Below are 16,959 nucleotides of genomic sequence, written 5' to 3' on the forward strand. Positions count from 1 at the left end.
CTTTTTTCTCTTCCAAAGAATAGAATAGTATGCTAACGTCTCTCTCTAAATATATACTCTGACCAAACCTTACAACAATACCCACAAAACGTCTCTCTCTCTATTTCTCTGGTGTACTCGATATCTCTTTCTCTCCCCTTAATGGTTACGCATAAACGAAACTGAACTTTAGTTGTGATGGTAACGAAACTGAACTTTAGTTGTGTAGTAACTGATTATTAAGAGATTTTAAGTGATTGTAGTTGCCTTTAAAGTGTTGTTTGCTTGGTTATTGTGATGGTGATTGCAATGGTCTATGTTAGTTGTTTAGTTGTGATAGTGTAGACTAAAGTTGTAAAATGAGTTCAATGCTTTAACGAAACCAAACTTTTTTTGGTTTTTATTATTTAAAACACTAAATCTCCTTTATTTACTTCTGATTTGACTGAAGTAGGTAATGGTTATTTAGAATTAAAATTCTCTAACAACACAAAACTTTGAATTAAATGATCTTCTTAACTTCTCTATATTATCCAATCTCATTTCCTTCTTTCTTACCAATCTCTAAGAACTTTCCAATAATCTCTCTTCCTCACCTTCTTCCGTTTTAAATCTGCTTGCTATGGAATCAAATAATACTCCTAATAGTCAGTCTCAATCCTACTTTAGTCTTCTAAACTTCCCATACGACAGCTTTGCTCTCAAATCCCTTCTTTTAGTTCACAAACTAGTTCACAGTCGAGTCAAACTCCTAGTCAAACAGAAGAGACAGCAGAACAGCGTAGGGAGAGAAGGATATGGTCCGCACAAGATGACTTAGTCCTAATAAGCGCCTGGTTAAACACATCGAATGATGCAATTGTTGGGAATGATCAACCGTATGGGTCCTTTTGGAAGCGCATTGGTGAATATTATGCAACAAGTGATCATGTCCTTGGTGGTGGTGAACCAAGGCTCCCTGATCATTGTAGACAACGATGGCAAAAAATCAGCAGGGAAGTTAGTAAGTTCTGTGGAGCATACGCAGAGGCAAAGGGTGAGAAAGCTAGTGGCATGAATGATGTGGATATTCTGCAGAATGCTCACCAACTATACACTAAGCTGTACAAGAGGAAGTTTGGTTTGGAGTATGCTTGGAATGTGCTTCGCTATGAACAGAAATGGATTAATTTAGAGCCTATGAACCCCACTCCAAAGACAACCAGCTCTAACAAAAGAAAAGCCGATAATGCTGCACCATCTTCAGGGTCTGTTGTGGGTGAGCACGAGAGCAGGCCTGCTGGAATAAAGGCAATGAAAAAATCAAGGAACAAAGGTAAAGAGAAGGCTGCACCATCGACAGAGTTTAGTCACATGTGGGATATCAAAAAGAAGGATTTAGAGGGCATGAAAGAACTTCAAAAGATGTCCATTCTTGACACTCTCATTGCCAAGAAAGAAACGTTAGATGAAGATGAAAAAGCTCTAAAGAAGAAGCTAATGGCTGAACTGTTTTAGCTCTAGTTTATGTTGTTTTAAGTATGCTTGTCTTATGTTTGTCTTATGTTTGTCTTATGTTTGTTCTAAGTATGTTTGTCTTTTGTTTTAACTCTAGTATATGGTTTTAATGAATCAGCTTATGTTTATGTTTCACATGTTTTTGTAATGACTCGGCTTATGTTTAATTAATCGATGTGTTTTCGTTTTCATGTTGAACCAGTCATGGACTCTTTATACGACTATGGTATAAACAACCCATTAGACGGTAGTAGCGATTCAGAAGAGGAGGCTGAGACCTGTTACTATCCTCCGGAACCAGCTCCTGCGATTGGATTCACAAGTCTGTCGAGCCGTGAAGCTCAACCACTACCTGCTAATGAGACACAACTGAACCAGCTCAACGACCAAGTGATCCAGCTCAACGACCAAATGATCCAGCTCAAGGTACTTGTGATCCAGCTCAAGGATCAAGTGATCCAGCTCAAGGACCAAGTGATCCAGCTCAAGGACCAAGTGATCCAGCTCAAGTAAATTTGTCTCATTTTCGGTTGTTGTTGTTTGCTTCGGAATGGTGAACCCGTGATCGGATTTTTTGTTTAGGCTTGGTATTTGGATTTTTGTTTAGGCTTGGTATTTGGATTTTGGTTTAGGCTTGATATTTTGATTTCTAGTTTTAAAGTCACTTGTATTTGTTTTCTTTGTTTGAATTTTAGTTACAAAGACAGAGTCACAAGAATTTTATTTAGTTTGTCCGATTGTTCACATGCACCAAGTTAACACTCACATGCACCAAATTCACATGCACCAAGTTCACAAGAATTAAGTTCACAAGAATTTGTCTCTTCTCTCTTCTGTCCGAAATCAAACATACACTCTTGTCCGAAAGTTCTATATATATGAGAAGAGAATAAGCTCAAATCAAACATACCAACCCAAATCAAACATACCAACTCAAACATACCAAATCATACACTCTTCTCTCTTTTGTTCACCTTCTCTCTTTTACTCATCTTATTGAAAATCAAACCATTTTTTTTCTCTCACCAAAGACATTTTCTTTCTCAACCCTGTTATGGCATCTTCTTCCAGCAATTTTCACTACCATTATGATCCCAATAACGATAGTTTAAACCAATACTTTCAAGAGCAATTTAGTAACCAATTTGAAGCTGTTGAAGAGGAAATTCCAGTCGAAAGGAAACCACATGCATACATCGATAGAAAACGAGAAGAAGGGCATGAACGTTTGTGGAACGATTATTTTTCTGATAATCCGACTTACAATGCTCACCACTTCCGGCAACGGTTTCGAATGAACAAGCCGTTGTTCTTGCGTATTGTGAATCGTCTCAGTGAAGAAGTTCCATATTTTAAGCCAAAAAGGGATGCAAACTTCCGGAATGGTCTATCACCCCTACAACAATGTACTGCAACAATTCGAATTTTAGCATATGGGACTGCGTCGGACTCGGTTGACGAATACATACGTCTTGCTGCATGTACTGCTCGTAAATGTTTGGAACATTTTGTCGTCGGGATAGTTGACTTGTTTGGCACTGAATACCTACGCCGACCAACACCAGAGGATCTTCAAAGGCTACAATTTTATGGAGAACAGAGGGATTTTTTCGGGATGGTTGGAAGCATTAACTGTATGCACTGGAAGTGGAAAAATTGCCCAACCGCTTGGAAAGGAATGTATTCAAGAGGCACCGATAAGCCAACAATTGTTTTGGAGACAGTAGCTTCACAAGATCTCTGGATATGACACGTATTTTTTGGAGCTCCAGGTACTTGTAACGATTTAAATGTCCTTGATCAATCACCAGTATTTAGACATTATTTACGGTCGAGCTCCCGAAGTTACGTACTATATCAACGGAAATGAGTATAATTTGGCATACTATCTGACAGATGGTATTTACCCCGAATGGGCAACATTTGTTAAATCCATCCCACAACCACAACACCCGAAACATCGATTGTTTGCAGAACGTCAAGAAGGTGCACGAAAAGATGTTGAGCGTGCATTTGGAGTCCTGCAATCTAGATTCGCCATGATTAAAAATCCATCTCTTTTATAGTCAAAGGGTAAAATTGCATATACGAGAACATGTCTCATACTGCATAATATGATTGTCGAAGATGAACGAGATTCATACACACTCTATGACGAACAAGAATTCCAACAAGAAGATGGAACTGGAACTACTCCGGATCTTACCTTTTCAGTAACTATGTCTTCAAATCTTGAGGGTTTAGGTGATGGCCATACAATAATTCGTGATAAACAAGCACATCGCAAATTAAAGGAGGATTTGATTGAGAATATTTGGAATAAATTTGGACATTAATCTATGTATTAATTAAATAAAATATTTGTCTTTTTAATTAATTAAGTAATATGTTTGTTTGTTTTTTAAAAAAAAAAATTATTTAAAATGTTTTTTTTTTCATAAAAATTTGGTATTGTATTTTGAATTTTAGTTCAAGTTTTTTGAGTTTGCAATTAAAATGTTATTTTCTAAATTATTATAATTGTAATATGTTTAAGAATATTATATTATTAAATCTTAAGATCTTACACATGTTCTCTCAATAACTAACTTCTTAACAAAAGTTCTTAACTACTGATCTTACATTATTTTTATAATATCTATACTCTAAGAACACCCAAAATTGATCTCTCTATAAACATGCCCTAAGTGCCAAAGCTCTAATCTGGTCCCGACGAAAACCAGAAAACCCAGAAATGGATCCACCTCCTCAGGAGGTGAGAATTTAAACAACCAACAACAAGAACAAGTGCTAAAAGGAAGTACTAGCAATTTCACCGGTGCGGAGGAGGATGGAGATCCGCCCACCATCATATCATGACAGAACTTATTTGGGGGAGAAAAGGGATGGTAAGTCTATATCAATACCATCGACTAGAAGTACTTTTATATCTAGGTTCGTACTCACTCCTAAAGCCAGGGCTCCCATCGTCTATGTGGCTCAATCCATTTCCGGTCTTGCAATATCATGATCTCCCTAGATATTTCTGGAGGAACATATTTGTAAGCCGAGAACCTTTAGTCATTATCTTTGACATTCCAGTTAAGAGTAATCGAGACATTCCGATGTTGAAATTTACGATGTGTGGTTACATGTGGAAACTAAGGACGCTAGTAAAGCGAATTTCAGCCATTTCTCATTGTTTATCTACTGGGTCATTGGCGTTTGCTCTCCACTCAGAAAAATCAATATTGAAAGTACGTCGAAACCTTTTTCAAGTGTTTTCTCAGGTTCATAAAGAGTTGGGCAATACAATACCCTCCCTAAGTGTCCTTTCAGGTTCTTATCCTTCAAGACTCTCGTCTTGTCCAACGTGTTACCACCCTTTTCAGGGACCTTTAGTGCATGTACGGAATCTAAATACCGAGTTCGTTCTTTTGCAACGTCAACGGGTATCAAAATGGCTGACTATGTGGCAGTGGTCGGTCATCCTTCACTACGAGCGGCCTCCCTCTGTGGGGCAACTCTTTATCTTCAGGACTTGTTGTCCCCTTCGTTTATCTTCTCAATGTTATGGTTTCAAGCCAAGCCTTAGAGCTTGTTTGTTGTATGGTTTAAGATTATTGATTGTAGTTTATTTTATCCTCTTGTGTAAGTTTATTGGTGTATTTGGCTCCTCTTCAAAGGAAGCTTGTAAACCTTTAATCTAATTATAATGGAGTGCTTGAGAGAAAAAAAAAAAAAAAAAAAAAAAAAGACAAACAAAGATCATAGTGATGAGGAACACATGAACATGACCCAAATACAACAACTAATTAAAATTTCAAACTTGATAATCTGATTCATCCACATACAAAACAAAAAAATATTTCGATATAGCTAAATTTATTTCCGAACTTCTTTCTATGTAGTCGGTTTGCTTAGATTGCTTGATTCTTTTCTTCGATATTCTTCAGTGTGGGTTTCATAAGGCTATAAACAAAAGAAATGCTGATACGTTAATATATATAGACTTTTATATATAAAGACTATTTGTTAAACAAAGAAAATATATATATATATATATATATATATATATATATAACTTTTATAAATTCAGAAAATTACCTCTCTGACTCTGATGAGTTATGGTCAGGTGCTTATGCTTCTGCGTTTGTTTCGGTCAAAAGGGTTCATGAACCACTCTGGTTTGTAGGAAACCAATATGTATCCCATCGTCAATCCAAAAGAAATACCAGGTATGAATCCAATTGCAGCCGCTTTCCAACTTATCACCTCTTCTTCATCTTTTTCTAGTTCTGGTATATCAGATTCTTGCGATGTTTTCCCGTGAATTTCTACACAAACTTTCTCAAGTGAAGGGCCAAAGAGTCCCGGGTTGTCCTCGAACGAAGAGCAAGACTGTGTTAGAAACTGAGTGCCTCCTGGTACTAGACCTACAAGCTGGTTATGGGAGAAGTTCATGTATGAAAGGTAGGAGAGTTTCCCTAGCTCTTGTGGAATTTCTCCTGAAAGCTTGTTTAGAGAAACATCTAACGATTCGAGCTCTCTTAAGTTTGCCATTCTTGATGGGATGTGACCAGTGAAAGCATTGTTTGAAATATTGAACAAATGAAGCTCTTTCAATAAACAAATGGACGTTGGAATCTCTCCTTCAAATTTGTTTCCAGAAAAGTCAATCGATGTAAGGATATTTAGGATTCGTACCATCTCCATTTCTACGCCTTTAATCATCAAAACCATTGAATCACTGTAATAGCTTGTACCCATATACCCTCTGTTAGACTGATCTTCAGTTTTCCCAAGTGAAAACATTGCAGTCCAATAGAGAAAAAAATTTGAAGGCAATGTTCCATTGAAGTGATTATGGGATATGTCGATGATTCGTAGTTTAGAAAACCCGGCTTGTTGTATCGGTCCATGGAATGCATTTGAACGAAGGACAAGAACTTGTAGCTCTTGCAGAGAACTTAAACAGAAAGGAAACGTGTCATTGATCATGTTGCTTTCCACATTGAGAACTTCAAGAGAAGATATAAGGACCAAAGATCTTGGAAGATTTCCCACCAGTTGGTTATGACCAACGTCAAGTGACTTTACGCTTGCAGATATATTCTCTGGAAGACCTCCATGAAGACGATTCTTTCTAAGATTTAGAACTTCAAGAAACGTACTGAAATTTCCCATGCAACGAGGGATTGAACCATTGAATTTATTGTTAGATAAATCCAGAACGGTTAGAGAGTGCAACCCACATATGAAAGATGGAATATATCCGGTGAAGTTGTTGTTGGCGCCAAACAAGTATCTCATAGATGATTTCCAGGTAGAATACAGTCTTTGTTTTGTTGGTCTTTGGAAACCGATGAAAGTGTTGTTGGAAAGATACACAGAATCCAGATTTGGTAGCGTCCATAACCAGCCAGGAACTTGACCATTGATTTTGTTGTTGGAAATGTCTAAAATCGTCATTGTGTCTTGGGTTTTTAGGAACTTTGGGAACTCAGTGAGACCACATCCTGACAAGTTAAACTGCGATAACAATGGAGGATCTGAAACTGAACTGGTGTTTCTGGCTGAAACATGGTTCCCTGAGAGGTCCAACGTTTGTAGTGACTTGAAACTTGACAAGAATGCATTCAAGTCAATTGTAGTTGTGCTGTTCAGATTGGATAAGCGAAGATCGTTGAGGGACTTGAGATGCAAGAAGATGCTAAAGTCAACTGAGCCTTGGGTGTTGAGATGGGAGAGGTCAAGTATCCATAGGTTGACTAATTTGGAAATGGATTTGGGGATTGGTCCATTTAAGTTGTTATATCCAAGGCTTAAGTCTTCTAGTGATGAAGATATATTCCCAAACTCAAGAGTGCCGTTGAGTTGGTTATAACTCACGTCAAAATAGAGTAAAGAAGGAATGTTGAGAAGAGAAGAAGGGATAGTTCCAGTGAAAGCGTTGGCCCTGGCGTAAAAGAACTCCAATTTGGAGAGTGAGCTCATGTTAGGAGGAAGCGTGCCTGTGAACTTGTTGTTGTCGAGTGATAAATATAACAGATTTGTTAGATTTTGTAGTGTAAAGGGTAAGTTACCACTAAACTCGTTGTTTTCAACATCTAAGAAAACCAACTGATTAAAACTGCCAAAAAAAGATGGAAATTCACCAACCAAGTTGTTTTGTGAGAGATCGAGAAAGGTGAGATGCAAAAGATTTTTAAGTGACGATGGGATTTCACCAGAAAGATTGTTTTCACAGAGGGAAAGATCGGTGAGATGAGAAAGATTTCCAAGTGAAGATAGGATTTTACCAACAAAATTGTTACCGCTGAGGGATAGAAGGGTGAGATGAGAAAGGTTACCAAGTGAAGATGGGATGCCACCACTAGTAAAACTGTTTTGACTGAGGGAAAGATAGGTTAGATGCAAAAGATTTCCAAGCGAAGATGGGATATGACCACTGAAATGATTTTGAGAAAAAGGTCGAGAGTGGTGAGTTTAGAAAAGTTTCCAAGCGAAGATGGGATTTGACCACTGAAATAATTATTTGAAAGGTCTAGAAAACGAAGGTTTTGAAGCCTAAAAATATTACTTCTGGAATTGAGCTGGCCATGGAGGTAGCTGTAGCTAAGGTTCAGCTTGATCACATCCCCAAACCTTGTATCGCATCTGATACCATCCCAAGAACAACAATCGACGTTATGCACCCATGACTCCGTCTTTAGAGTCCCTTCAACACAAGGCTTTTGAATCTCAAACTCGTTCTTCAACCCGAGAATCGCGTCTCTTTGTTCTGGATGACACAAGTGTGCCGCAAACACGTCTTAGTAAATAGAAGTGAAGAAAAAGAGAGAGAGAAAAGAGTAACAAAAATGAGACTGATTGAGTTCCAAGAGCAGCCTTTCATATTTTCTTTTAGGTTTTTTTTTAAAACTTTTTTTTAAAGTTTCTTGAGTATCAACAATGGAAAATCAAGAAAATGGAATTTGTGATGATAACATGGTTTCATTCTCATATATCTCTTTCTTATACATAATAAAGATAACACACTCGGGTTGACTGACTAACAAGTCATCTATTAACTTAATTGGTGGTGGTCCATAAGCAATTTTTTCCTCGAAGACTTTCAGAGTTCCTAGTGGCATTAATCGAGACAGGATGATATTATTAATTGAATTTTGTCTGAAAAAATCAATGTATTAAATGTTGTCGTTGATTTCAGTGGCTGCTTACTTTGTTGACTAGTCCAGATGATTGGATACAATACATTCTTTTAAAACCACACACTAACCATCGTATCGTTTAACTCTACCATTCTACCAATTCTTTCTTGCTTTGGGTCTGAAACGTGACTTTGGAGACTCAATAAGTTACAACATTAACTTCGAAAGTGTTGGTGATTCATTTGGTTTAGTTTCTTTTTGGATCGATCATTAAAACCTCACTTAGGGCCTGACTAGTTTAAACAAAGTGGTTGTGGCTTCGGGATTTTGCGGAAGTGGACAGACGCGGTTTTAAACGTTATTAAACGATTTGAACGATTGATATAACATTTTAAAATCGGTGAATTTGCTGGTGATTTGTGTTCGGTTGACAGTAGTAACAATAGCGGCGTAACAGAAATGTTACCAAAAATACATATATATATATATATAATTTATATAGAAAAAGCAGTATTGTTATAACTAAAAAAATATATTTTAAGATATTTCAAATATTTTTTTATGTACAAGAAATATTTTAGTAGTTGTAAATATATATATATATATATATATCTTATTATATAAAGCTTGATGTCAAAGTTATTCATTAACAAGATCGTGACACGTGTCAAATATATTGATTAGATGTTGACACGTATCAAATTTTTCAAAAGCTTGATGTCAAAGTTACTCACTGACAAGATCGTCACACATGTCAAATATATTGATTAGATGTTGACACATGTCAAAATTTTAAAAAAAAATTAGATTTACAGAATTTTGCATGTTTATATTTTTAAAAAATTATTTTTCTGAATCAAAAAGGAAAACTAACAAAATCAATATATTTTTCATTGTAAATTTATTTTTCTGAATCAAAAAGGAAAACTAACAAAATCAATATATTTTTCATTGTATGCTAATTATATTATATGTGTGTTCTCAATAAAATTTGTCATGTCTAAGAAAAAATTTAATTTATTAAGCATATATATTAATCAATAAATAATGAACAACAAAGTTAAAAGAATAACATGAGTTATCTAACATAATTTTACTCGGATATAAATTGTATTTATCGTTGTAATATAATTTTTTTTTATTGTATGAGATAATATAAATCTTATGAGATAATATATAAACAAGTAAGTACACAAAACCTTGAAAAAATAATGAACTTAAAAAAAAATTCCTAGATGATGTGTATTAGTATAGTTTTACATGTCTTATTTTAACGACTTTAATGCATGTCGTAATATGAGAAACCTGAAAAGAAAAAATGAGTTTGTAGGAATGAATTTTTGGTTAATTGATGAAATTGACAAAATATTACTTATGAAATTATGACATATAGAACAATAATATTTAGGATATTTTTGGATTCCAAAAATTTTGTCGATGTTAAATAATTTTTTTATTATTTTTATTGTTAAATTTAAAATACTAATCAATATACATATTATCTCATATGATGCTCATATTATTTTTGTTATTAAAATTTTTACTCTAATCCATGAAGAAGTGAATTATGGTTTTAAGATGAAATAGATTGTTAAATGTGATTACTAAACTGAATGTCTAACGATGAAATTTATTTTAGTTGTAAAAATTTTCAAATGTTAATATGTATCATTTTTTAAAAAATCATTTAAGAATATTAGTAATTTTTAATGTTTAGTTTTATAATTTCAACACATGTATTTCTGTAATGCATATGTCATAACATAAGATAATTCAAAATAAATTATAATTTACAGGACTGAATCTTCAGTTATTTTATGAGAATGTCTTTATATCTTTATAAAATGTTTTTATTTTATAAATTTCACTCATGTAAAATTGATTAAGACATGAGGTAAAATTAGTACTTATGAGATAACAATATAACAATATAACAAATATATCTTCAAAAATGTCGATTCAGTTTTTTTTTGCGAATTACATTTTGTTAATTTTTATTTGTATTTTCTATTCTTACTAAGATATATATTTGATATGATGTATTAAGTATGTTTGATATAAAATATATAGTTCTATGCAATAAAATGAAATGTGTAATTAAATTTAAAATATGGTTTATTATGATGGTATATATATTTAAATAGTACTCCTTGCCCTATAAGAGTTTTTGGGTTAAAAAAGCACAACGATTAATAAAAATAAGATGAAAAAAATTAATAAACAATAAATATTATGTTATTTATAAAAATTCAACCGACAGAAAAATATACTGCATAGTTCAAATAGTCATAAATTGTTATATTAATAAAAATTGGACATAGAAATTTGAGAAAATATTATATAATAAAGCAAAAAAAGCCTTAAACCTTTTATATAATGGAACCGAGAGAGTATTAAAATCAAATATGAGAGGTTCATATTCAATATTAAAATGTTACAAGATAAAATTTAAAAACATGTACATTACTACTTAATTGTTCTTAATATTTTTTTTCAATTTTTTACCCGCGTTATTACGCGGGCATCATCTAGTATAATTATATATATATAAGAATTTATTATGATAGTATTCAACAATAAAACTATATTTTTTGAATTTCTAATAAATTAATATTATTAATATATAAAAAAAAAGAATCAAAAACCATCCACAACCTCCGCTGCCACAAACACCTGAGCTTTTGAATTCTAGCTATATGCCTATATCAAGCGATAAGTATGATTGTTTTAAAACGCTAGCAACTGCAAACCTAGCATTTGCGGATGGTTATGCGAGAACGAATCAAGCCCTTAGTTTAAAATAAAAACAAAAACTACAACAACTAAAATATGAAGATATTAATTACTTCACTATCTCAAATAAATCCAATGGAAAATAAATGACAAAAATATATGCAGAAGGGGTAACTAGCATATTCAGTTTGCAACTAATACTAGAAAAAAGCGGCAAAACCACAACTATACAAAGATAATATGTTGTCAGTCAAATAAAGAGAGCATAAAAGTAGTAGTTTTGAGGTTTTTTTTTATAACTCAGAGTGATTCTAAAGGTTTTCTAACTAGGTCCAAAAACTAATATCTTGAGATCGGGGGAAATCAGGTTAATTTTTGAATTCCCGTGACCAATGCTACTCAAATTTAGGTGACGAGACTTTTCTCCTTTTACCGCTAGACCAAGATGACTTGGTTCATAGTTTTGAGATTACATAAATCGAGATTGTGTTTTTTAGTGGTGGCCTGCGTCACATTTCATTATTATTGAGTTTCATCCTTCTCTTTTTCTTTTTTTTCCCCAACAGTTTCGTCCTTCTCTTTTATCTCCAACTATTTTCTTTAATCCTATTGTTTTTTATTTATTTTTGTATTTTTGTATTTTTGATATTTTGGATTGTCTTTGGTCTTATTGATTTTTTGAGGTCTATTTTTCATGAATTGATTTCGGCTGACTTAAAATCTTTCTTTTGATTCTAGTCAATTTTTCTACATTATAATGTTGTGTTGCATCTAAATATCACAAAAAGATGTCTCTTCATATTGATCTAAGACTCTTAAGTGTTATTGAGAAAAAAGAGCAAGGGAGACTACAATTCTAACTCATGTGGAGATTAACCGAATTGCGCAAAAATCCTATTTTCGATTGGAAGCTACTCTCAAGATTACTACATATCTTCTCCAAGAGTCTCGTTTTCTTATGAAATAAAAATTCTTTAAGCAGCTCTAACATGGAAATGCTTACTATAGTCTAGTGGTAAATGACTAATCCACTGAAAACATGCACAATCATACCAGTGATCGAGCTGCATTACAAATGTAAGAATTTGGCTAGTAAACGATATGTTATAGTCTTAACGTCTCTGTATTTTGCTATGTTTTAGCATGCATTTAACTTCTGTTTTTTATCATCTATGCGTCTATGATAGTATTTTTGTAGAGTATTTTGACGATTAAATATGTTTTGGAAACTATGAGCATTTAATGGCATTGAATGCCATTAAATGTTTATATTCATATCCAAACAATTTTAGTTAACTTTCTCTACTATCTGAAAATGAACATATATTAGTCAATTAATGTAAAAAGTGTGTGTTCAATATATATATATATATATATAGTAAATTTACCGTATATAGTAAATTTTAAAATTTTAAGAAGTTTAAAATATATAAGTGATATATCTAAACATAATAAAAAGTTCAAATTATGAATATTTAAAAATATTTAAAAAAATTAATTAACATAGAGGAGTTATATTGCATGACGAGTATATATTTGACGGGACGATTTTGAATCAATAATAATAAAAAATTAAAATATCATTAATCCGATACTTCAATATGGGTTAAATATTGGAGGATTTTCAAAAATACCTCTTTTTCTATGTCACTTTTTAAAAATACCCTTTCATGGTGTCTATTTTCAAAAATACCCCTTTTTAATATATAAAATGACTAAATTATAAACCCTAAACCCCAAATTCTAAATCCTACCCTCTAAAAACTATACACTAAATGTAAATTGGAGAACCCAAACCTAAAAAAAAAATTCTAAAAAATAATTTAATATATTGTAATTATGTAAAGGGCAAAATGGAAAAAATTCAAGAAAAGGTATTTTTGAAAAGGATTATTTCAAAAAGGGCATTTCTAACAAATTCTCCTAAATTTTTACTTTAATATTTTTTAACAACACCAATATGTATGCCAAACTTAATTAAGATTTTATTAAACAAATATTGTTCCATGGTATATCACGAATTTAATTTGGGTTTAATTTAACCGTACATAGTAAAATTTAAAATTTTAAGAAGTTTTAAATATTATAACTGATATATCTAAACTTAATAAAAAGTTTAAAAGTATGAATACTGAAACATATTAAACTTTCAAAATAACACAAACAGGTTATATTATAGGACGAGTTATATGACATGACAAAGTTGAATTGATAATACCAAAAACTAAAATATCATTAATATGATATTTCAATATGGTTAAATCTTCAGCTTACTATTTTAACAACACCAATATAAAATATATCAAATAAAACTGATTTAATTAAGATTGTATAAAATATATATTATGTCAGAAATTAATTCATATAGCACTTTAATGACAAAATAAAATTTATTAATGATAAATTAAAATTTTGAAAAATATAAGTCAATCAAATATGCGATTTTGTTTGCAAACTAATTAAAAACAAACAACTATAAGAATAAGAAATAAATAATTGAAGTTGTAGACATCAATTTATTAAGTTATTAAAATTTAAATAATGCAAAAATATAAAAACTAGTGACGACTAGCCCACATAACACTAGCAATCTCATCATGGGACACCTTCCATGTATTGTCTCAAACTAATGAAGTTCTTCCTCATTTGGGGCATGTACGCATTCTGATTGAAAATGGGGATCTTCAATATGTGAATTGCGAACAAAATTATGGAGGGCCATAGTCACCACAATTTGTTTTTTCTCATTGTTGCGAGCTTATATCTCGCTTCAGCTCTCATGACTCGCCATTTTCGTTTCCATACTCCAATTGTTCTCTCAATAACAGATCGAAGTGATGAATGACGACGATTGAACATTTCTTTATAACTTCTCTTTGGTTGGTTTCTATAACCAGATAGGTGATATCGTTCTCCTCTATATGGACAAAGAAATCCACGACGTAATGCATATCCTGAATCTCCGAGGTAATATTTACCATCAGGTGGGTGTGAAAAATCAGAATCACTTTCTATAGCAAGCGAGAGAACTTTGGCATCATGTGCAGATACGGGAATACCAACATAAATATATGTAAACATCATGTCTATGTTACATATTGCGAGGATGCTCATTGTGAAACCCCAGTTTCAGAGACTTGTAAAGAGGTTTCAAAGAATTGATTTGGCCACCTATGTCACCAAACTGCACTTATCTTTTCTGTCCAAGATCCTGAGAGAACTCCAGAGTTAAGCGTGCTTGAGCTGGAATAGTCTCAGGATGGGTGATCTTCCGGGAAGTGACTGACGCAATTGTGCGAGTGAGGATAAAACACAGGAAAAAATCATGTGGTGATTTGTAGGGACGGTAACAAGTCTTTAAAGCCTCCTGGACGTAGACCGTCGGATATGGATGGGCTCATGGACCTAGTGAGAGGACGTGAGACCCATTAAGGAAGGTGGGTCCATGGACTGGGATTGGACATGGGGCCCACTGACAGGTTGGTGGTCGGGGTGTTACAAGTGGTATCAGAGACGAACCCAGATGAGTGTGGAGTCGAGTGGACTAATATTGTCAGGGGGTGACGGTCTTGGTTCGCAACGAGGACGTTGCGATCTGTTAGTGGGGGTGAATTGTGACACCCCGGTTTCAGAGACTTTTGGAGAGGTTTAAAAGAATTGATTTGGCCACCTATGTCACCAAAGTGCACTTATCTTTTCGGTCAAGGGTCCTGAGAGAACTCCAAAGTTAAGTTTGCTTGAGCTGGAATAGTCTCAGGATGGGTGACCTTCCGGGAAGTGACTGTCGGAACTGTGCGAGTGAGGACAAAACACAGAGAAAGATCATGTGGTGATTTGTAGGGATGGTAACAAGTCTTTTAAGCTTCCCGTACGTAGCAAACCGACCGTTGGATATGGATGGTCTCACGGGCCTAGTGAGAGGACGTGAGGTCCATTATGGAAGGTGGGCTTATGGACTGGGATTGGATATAGGGCCCACGGAGAGGTTGGCAGTCGGGGCATTACATTCATAGTTATATCGCCGTGCCTATTCCAGTATCTTTGTTTTTGTTGTCCAGAAACCATGACAGGTACTTGTGATCCATCAATTGCACCGATAAATCCTTTAAAATATGGCCAATTACGTCGGAAAGCTTGCAATTTTGGATGAACTTGCGTAAGAGCTGTAAGATTTGGTGCAAACATATCAGTGGCCATCAACACAACTGCATTAAGAACTTCATGAATTTTTTTGGAGACCATCTCAGCTGAATGCCCAAATGTGCACATTGCATTCCTTTATGTTATGTTATGTCCACACATGTGTAGAAACATAGCAACACTCTCTTTGGCAGACATGTTAGATGTGCCGTGCAAACCATATTTTTCTTTGAGTTTGCTGCATAATTTGCTAAAAACCTCCGACCACATCCTTAACATATTGTGGCATTGTTCTGAAAAGTGTGGAAGTACATGAAAATTTTCTTCGTGGTCACCGCCCATGTCAGATTCATCTACTTTGGTCTGTGTGTGAGTCCCATAACTTGCACTGGCACATACTCATTGGGACTATTTCCAACTACCCACCCGTCATCCGTTCCAATAATAAGGTCTCTGAATATTCTTTCTAGAGAGAAAGTGGCTTTAGAAAAAGTAGGTTTTAAATCTTTAGAAAAATTAAAAGCAAAAAAGTGTGATTGGCAAAAAAATGGCTGTTAAGGCTTTAAACATTTTGAAGGTCTTAAAAGTGTATTACGAATCAAGGCCTAAATCACTAAAATTAACAAAATAGCATATTAGAAAATTAGTATTAAAATACTACATTAACAAAAAAAATAATAATCTAGAATAGAAGTATTTTCTTAGGTTTTAAAGCTATTTCTATCCAGTTTGTGCATATAGGTTGTTTAGGAGCATGCATTGCGTACATTTGTGCATGTGGAGTATTATTAGGTGTTTTGGAGCTCTAAAACACTAAAGAACGATTTGGTGTTATTTTTGGAGCTAAACAAAAAGGATTAGAAGCATCAAGAAGGGAAAAGATGGCACTCGACCATCCCACTCGATAGGCACACGGTAGAGCACTTGGTCAGATTCATGATGAGCCCCTCAAAAATCGAATCAAATGAAGATCTTATGTTGAGATTCAGCTTCAGCGTTCTTCATCACAGTTGTAGCAAATCGAGTTAGAATTCCAATTCCGGTGATTTCAGGCCAATCAGAAGTGTGATCCAAGAGTCATCGCTATTTTCCTGAACAGATATCATCCTAGATCTAGAGCTACTCGACCAACCACTCGACCATGCACTCGGACGATCACCCAGTTGAGCACATGGTTGAGTGAAAGCCACCGACTCTCTATTTTTTTCTTCTAGCTAACTAGGACTTTCTTCCTTTTCTATAAACAGCCACCCTGGTCATTGACCAAAGGATGTGACATTTTTGTCTCTAGGATTTTTGCAGCCACCTAAAACATGTAATCTCAATAATTGCATTTACTTCTTTTTATAAAGTTGTTTATCTCATCATTATCTTTATAATTATGCATATGCGCCTTTCTATATCTAGAAAAAGAGAACAAGAGTTTAAAAAAATAAAAATATGAAGAAGAAGCGAACAATGTTTGGTAGAATCTTAG

At 34.0% G+C, this 16,959-nt stretch overlaps 4 protein-coding genes across 4 annotated transcripts; 2 read left to right on the top strand and 2 right to left on the bottom strand.

Annotated features, from left to right (window-relative positions):
- The first annotated feature begins 691 nt into the window (after nt 1-691).
- LOC147920746 (uncharacterized) lies at nt 692-2,103 on the top strand. The gene has a single exon (XM_087500402.1). It carries the CDS (start codon nt 1,033-1,035, stop codon nt 1,474-1,476), a length of 444 nt encoding a protein of 147 aa, XP_087356528.1. The 5' UTR covers nt 692-1,032; the 3' UTR covers nt 1,477-2,103.
- A 427-nt stretch (nt 2,104-2,530) lies between these two features.
- LOC147920747 (uncharacterized) lies at nt 2,531-3,226 on the top strand. The gene has a single exon (XM_087501210.1). The coding sequence runs from the start codon at nt 2,531-2,533 to the stop codon at nt 3,224-3,226; it is 696 nt and encodes a 231-aa protein (XP_087357336.1).
- A 2,023-nt stretch (nt 3,227-5,249) lies between these two features.
- On the bottom strand, nt 5,250-8,422 carry LOC104767991 (receptor-like protein 35). The gene is given in 4 exon segments (XM_087500425.1): nt 5,250-5,427; nt 5,563-7,923; nt 7,926-8,291; nt 8,294-8,422. Coding segments are annotated over 3 exon segments (2,763 nt in total). The 5' UTR covers nt 8,354-8,422; the 3' UTR covers nt 5,250-5,427; nt 5,563-5,586.
- A 5,644-nt stretch (nt 8,423-14,066) lies between these two features.
- Nucleotides 14,067-14,426, bottom strand: LOC147920748 (uncharacterized). Its single transcript, XM_087501211.1, has one exon. It carries the CDS (start codon nt 14,424-14,426, stop codon nt 14,067-14,069), a length of 360 nt encoding a protein of 119 aa, XP_087357337.1.
- Nucleotides 14,427-16,959: the final 2,533 nt, after the last annotated feature.

Source organism: Camelina sativa, chromosome 19 (genome assembly GCF_030686135.1).
Source record: "Camelina sativa cultivar CO46 ecotype springtype chromosome 19, ASM3068613v1".
In the NCBI taxonomy this organism is placed as follows: domain Eukaryota; kingdom Viridiplantae; phylum Streptophyta; class Magnoliopsida; order Brassicales; family Brassicaceae; genus Camelina; species Camelina sativa.